General features: G+C 34.6%; 1 protein-coding gene across 1 annotated transcript; it reads left to right on the top strand.

The window, feature by feature from the left end:
- The first annotated feature begins 3,916 nt into the window (after nucleotides 1-3,916).
- LOC101355416 (olfactory receptor 4F21-like) lies at nucleotides 3,917-4,858 on the top strand. The gene is given in 1 exon segment (XM_012559891.2): nucleotides 3,917-4,858. A coding segment is annotated over 1 exon segment (936 nt). The 5' UTR covers nucleotides 3,917-3,922.
- Nucleotides 4,859-5,562: the final 704 nt, after the last annotated feature.

Genomic DNA, 5,562 nt, shown 5'->3' on the forward strand with positions numbered 1-5,562 from the left:
TTTATAATTTTACTTTTACATTTACCTTCAAATCATCCAGAGTTTATTTTGCTGTAAGATGTATGGTAGGATATTTACAACTTTATGTTGTTAATGTTGAGCTACATGTTTAACAACTGTGGAATACTATAAATTTGTTGAATAATTCTATTTCCTACATAATTGTAATGCCTTCTTTATCATACAACAAATTATCTAATATGTATATAATTAAATTTTGATTGTTTTGTTCCATTTATTTGTTCAATTTTAGTCAAATCAGTCATTTTTTAATTATCCTAGGTTTATGACATATTCTAATATATTTTATAGAAAGCATCCCCTGGCTCTCCTAACTCTCATTGTATGGCATTTACTTTTCAAAATTTCCCTAGTTATTGAAATGGACTTTTAGTCCACTTTGTAATGTTCCAAAATAATTCCACTAGACTTTTCATGAGCACTGCAGTTATTACATAGAGTAGTTCAGTGAGAATTTATATTTTTATAGTTTTGATTCTATTATTTTTCTGTTAGCATGGTTTGATCTTCCTTTTTATCCAGGACAACAAATATGTAAGAAAAGATTATTTTCAGTAGATAACACACATCTTTTAATATTAACTTCATTTATAAATGAAATATGTATTTATCACATTTAAAAGATTACTACTGAGTTTATTATATCTGTTAAAATGCTCATATTAGATTTAATAATTTCCATTAAGTTTTCCAGTAGAAATTTGTATGATTTGTAAATTACCATAGTTTTGCTACCTTTTCTTCAATATTATTGCTTTATTTCCTCTTCTCTAATTTATAGTTCATTCATGTATTATAGCGTTAGCAGGATTTCTTTTTTGTATTCTTGATTTTAATGTTACATCTGTAATCTGATACTGACTTTTGGTTTAAAAACTCTATTACAAACATCATGTTAAAAATGTTTTTAATCCTTCTTGTATTACTGAGTTTTTATTATGAATGGATGTTGAAATTTATCCAATAACTGCTCAGTACATCCATTCCTTGAAAGTTTTATGGAAATTCATCTGAAATCTAATATAGCTGACCTCCTCCTCTCACAGTCATATGTAATGTACTGTAAGTTTTCAAGAATTTTCTCTTGATAGAACCACCAAAGGCTTTAAGTTGAGAGTTGCATGAACATATTTGATCTTTGTATAGACACATCTTGAAGTACAGAATGGGCTGAACTTTTCTATGATTGGAGACAGATAATTCAGGAGCCTTTTCTATTATAAAGATGAGAAAATATGTAGACTGGAAGCAAGAAAATGACAATGGAAATTAAGAGGAGGAAAATGGATTGAGAAAATATTTGAGAGTGAAAATTGTGCTTATGGGGAGATGGAAGGTAAAGAAAGGGCAAGAATGCTACACATAGGTGTCTATACTGGGCATTTGGGAGAGTGGTAATGACATTTACAAAATCATTTGAGTATTTTATAAGATTATAAATTCAGTTTGAAGTATTAACTTGAAGTTAAAAGTGGGACTTACATTTGTGTATACCACTTACAGTTTTGTATATTTTACTACGGAGTCCAAAGATAAAGCTACAGATTTAGAAGTCATCAACATCTAACCAAAAAAACACAAACCCATTGCTGTCAAATCGATTCCAACTCAAAGTGACCCTACAGGACAGAGTAGAACTGCCCCATATGGTTTCCAAGGGGCACCTGGTAGATTCGAACACCAGCCTTTTGGTTAGCAGCTGAACTCTTAACCACTGTATCACCAGGGGTTCCCAACATCTAGGTACTAGTTAAAATTAGTAAAAGCCAAAAACCTGATGCCATTGAGTCAATTCCAACTCATAGCAAACCAACAGGACAGAGCAGAGCTGCCCCATAGGGTTTCCAAGGCTGTAATCCTTACAGAAGCTGACTGCCTCATCTTTCTCCCACAGAGCAGCTGGTGAGTTCAAATCACTGACCTTTTGGTTAGCAGCTGAGTGCTTAACCACTGTGCCACCATGGCACCTTAGAATTAGCAAACTGGTATTGAATTAAAAAATACTTTGGACAAAGCCTTAATCACATCAAAAATTAAAGATGAGCAGAAAAAAAGTAATCCTGTGTAAGTGAAAGAGATAAAGAAGACAGAAATATAGGAGAATAATTAGAGGACTGCTGTCACAGAAATGCTAGGATTGCATCCAGCTGTAGGTAACAGAAAGCCTGATTTGCAATGGCTTCAGCAAATATATAGCTTATTTTTCTCACATGACAAGATATCAACAGGAAAACCATTGCTGTGGTTCAACATGTCCTTTGGGTTCTACGTCCTTGATAACTTTTCACTTTATTATTCTTAATATATAGGTTTTGGGATCTTATAATTGCTACATCATTAGGCAGAACATTATCATTAAATGCAGAAAAAAAGGGACCAGGAAAAGGATCTTTCTCCACATGAAACTTTTTCTTTTTATTTGCGAAGGAGACCTCTCCACAGTCAACATTGGTTTATTTCACATTAAACAGTTTCGGGTCAGATGCGCCATCTTAAACCAATCCATTGTCAAGGACATGGGATTACAGTAACTAGTTTAGAAAAATCACGTGTCATGCCATTGGGCAGAGATGGGGCTACTTTCTCAAAAAATTGTGAGATTTCAGCCCACTGCCTGAACAAACGGTACTTCTGTTGGTAAGAAAAGGAAAAGAGAAAGGCCAAAAAGCAAAGTGCATCGGGAGTTAGAGACAAAAAAGGGAATGATGAACAGCATCAAATCGTGCAGCAAGATCAAGGAAAATAAATGACTGAAAAGTGATTATCATGTTAGGTATTCAGAATCCAGAGTTTCTTCCTATTAAAAAAGGAACTGTTTTGACTTACCAACTGAATGAAAAGTGAGCGTAACTTTGTCAATGAAGCTTGGAGAGAGAAATGAGTAATTATTAAGGAACACAGGATTCAAAGATTTGATATTTTTAAAAGAGAGCTACTATGCTAATAGTTCAAGGGGAGTAAAGAGTTGAATAAAGTTTAATTGATGGATCTCTGGGGAATATTCAGGGTGGAATATTGAAGGAAGTGGCCTTAAAAAGTATAGAGATCTGGTTAGGAGCACAGACTATAGTGTTTGACATTTCTGGATACAAGTCCTGACTCTGACACTGATAATTCTGAGACTTAGTTTCATTTGTAAAATGAATCTAATAAAACAGTATATATCTCAGAATTTTTGTGAAGTTTAAAAAAAGACAGTGTTCTTAGTGCAATGTCTTACATGAGAGCAGCACTTAATATATGTTATCTATTAAAATCATACTTCTTTAGATAACATTTTATACTCATTAACAGGCATTTGATCTCTGGTATACAATATTTTATTGGATATAAAGATCTATGTGTGCACCAATGATAATAATGTGTCATCAGAAACACATTATGAGTAATCTGAATCTATCCAATTGACTTCCATTATAAACTGTAAAAAAAAAAAGTATTAAGCAGTTTTGACCTGATGACCTCTATCTATTAAGCCAGTGAAGTAGACAACTCAGCTAAAGAGAATTTGCAAGTTAGTGTCAAAATGTTGATGTCCAGGTGACAGAAAATGCCTGAGATTATACACCTAGCTAAGTTGTCAGAGAAAATGTCCAGAAATCCTTGAGGAATAAAAACAAAAGGTCTAATAATAGAGTAAGAAGGGAAGTAATCCCATTTGCCTCCATCTAAAATATTCAAAATTTTATTTCTCTTTTTATACAATCATTCTCCTCATGATGGTAATCCTTCTATTTTATTTTCCTTCTTTCCAATTTAATGATTTATAATTCCACTATATGCAACTCATAGAACAACTTAGCAGGATAAATAGAAAACCAACTTTTAGTGCCACTGATTCTGACACGTCCTCATTTCCTATCTACAGGTCATATGAAAACCAGCTCTTCTGTCCCAGTCAATGGGTGGACTAAATGACTCTGTGATTTCTGAGTTTGTGTTGCTAGGACTCTCCACTTCTTGGGAAGCTGAAGTTTTTCTCACGCTGACATTCTCCTTGCTCTATTTAGGGATCATCCTGGGAAACCTCTTCATTTTGTTTTTGGTTATTCTTGATTCTCACTTACATTCTCCCATGTACTTCCTGCTGGCCAACCTGTCACTAATTGACTTGGGTATTGCCTCTACCACAGTCCCCAAGATGATCACAGACCTTGTAAATGATTACAAAGTAATTTCTTTTCAAGGCTGTATGACACAGATATGCTTCATCCACATCTTAGGGTGAGTGGAGATGGTGTTACTCATAGCCATGGCATATGACAGATACACAGCCATATGTAAGCCTCTTCACTACTTGACCATCATGGGGCCTAAAGTATGTGTTTCAATCGTAGTTATTGGCTGGGTAACTGGGCTTATCCATGCTATGTCTCAGTTTTCATTTGTTATTAACTTGACCTTTTGTGAGCCCAATAAAATAGACAGCTTTTTTTGTGACTTTCCCAGGGTCATAAAACTTGCTTGCACAGATGGATACAAATTTGAGTTTATTATTGCTGCCAACAGTGGGTTCATGATCATGGGTACCTTCTTCCTGCTAATCCTTTCCTATGCCTTCATTTTGGTCACTGTCTGGAAATGTTCCTCAGGCGATGTATCAAAGGCATTTTTCACTTTGTCAGCTCACATCACTGTGGTTGTTCTATTTTTCACTCCATGCATGTTTCTTTATGTATGGCCTTTCCCCACATCATCACTTGATAAATACGTGTCCATTGTTGACTTTGCTATCACCCCTATCTTTAATCCTGCCATCTATACATTAAGGAACAAAGATATGAAGATAGCTATAAAAAGATTGAGCAAACGACGATATTACTTCAGATTTTGCTGACCAGATCTGTCTTTGGAACTCCAAAATTCTACATCCACTTGCCTCTTAGAAATCTCCACTTAAACAACCCACATTTAACATGACCATAACTGAATGAACTATCTATTTCCTGAAACCTATTTCTACTTCTTCGGTAGAGCATTTACTCATTACCTTTATAAAACGGGAAAAGTGAGATATCACTGTTACCTCTATCCCTTGATTTCCAGACACGCATTTTTTGGCGTAAGAGACATAGAAACATCTAAAGGTCATTTGTTCAAAGTATATTTCTTAAAGCACAGACCCCCAAGTCTGCATTGAGTCATCTTCAAGATGGTAACTCAGTTGTGATTTTAAAAAGCTATTCCAATGTTCAATCAGATTGACAGCTCCCAGTTGTTGACATATATGGTGGGAGCAGTGGGCTTCGTAGTTATGTGTGCTTTTGTGCACTTTCTTTGCTATAAAGTGGATTCCCTTGGTTCAAGAAAATATTATGCAGGATTTCAGGTTGGAAATCAGTCAATCTATGAGCGCTTGGATAGTGGTGCTAGCCAAAATACTCAAAGAAAGAAAGACAAACCAAACTAAGAATACATCTTAATCCCAGTATGGACAAATCTCTCTCTCCTCCAATTCATAAGGTTACAATGTAAGTAACTACACTTAAATTATTGATTTCAGTCCTCAACAAATGGTATAATTTCAAGGATGCATTTGTG

Source organism: Trichechus manatus, unplaced genomic scaffold, assembly GCF_000243295.1.
Source record: "Trichechus manatus latirostris isolate Lorelei unplaced genomic scaffold, TriManLat1.0 scaffold00364, whole genome shotgun sequence".
Lineage (NCBI taxonomy): Eukaryota > Metazoa > Chordata > Mammalia > Sirenia > Trichechidae > Trichechus > Trichechus manatus.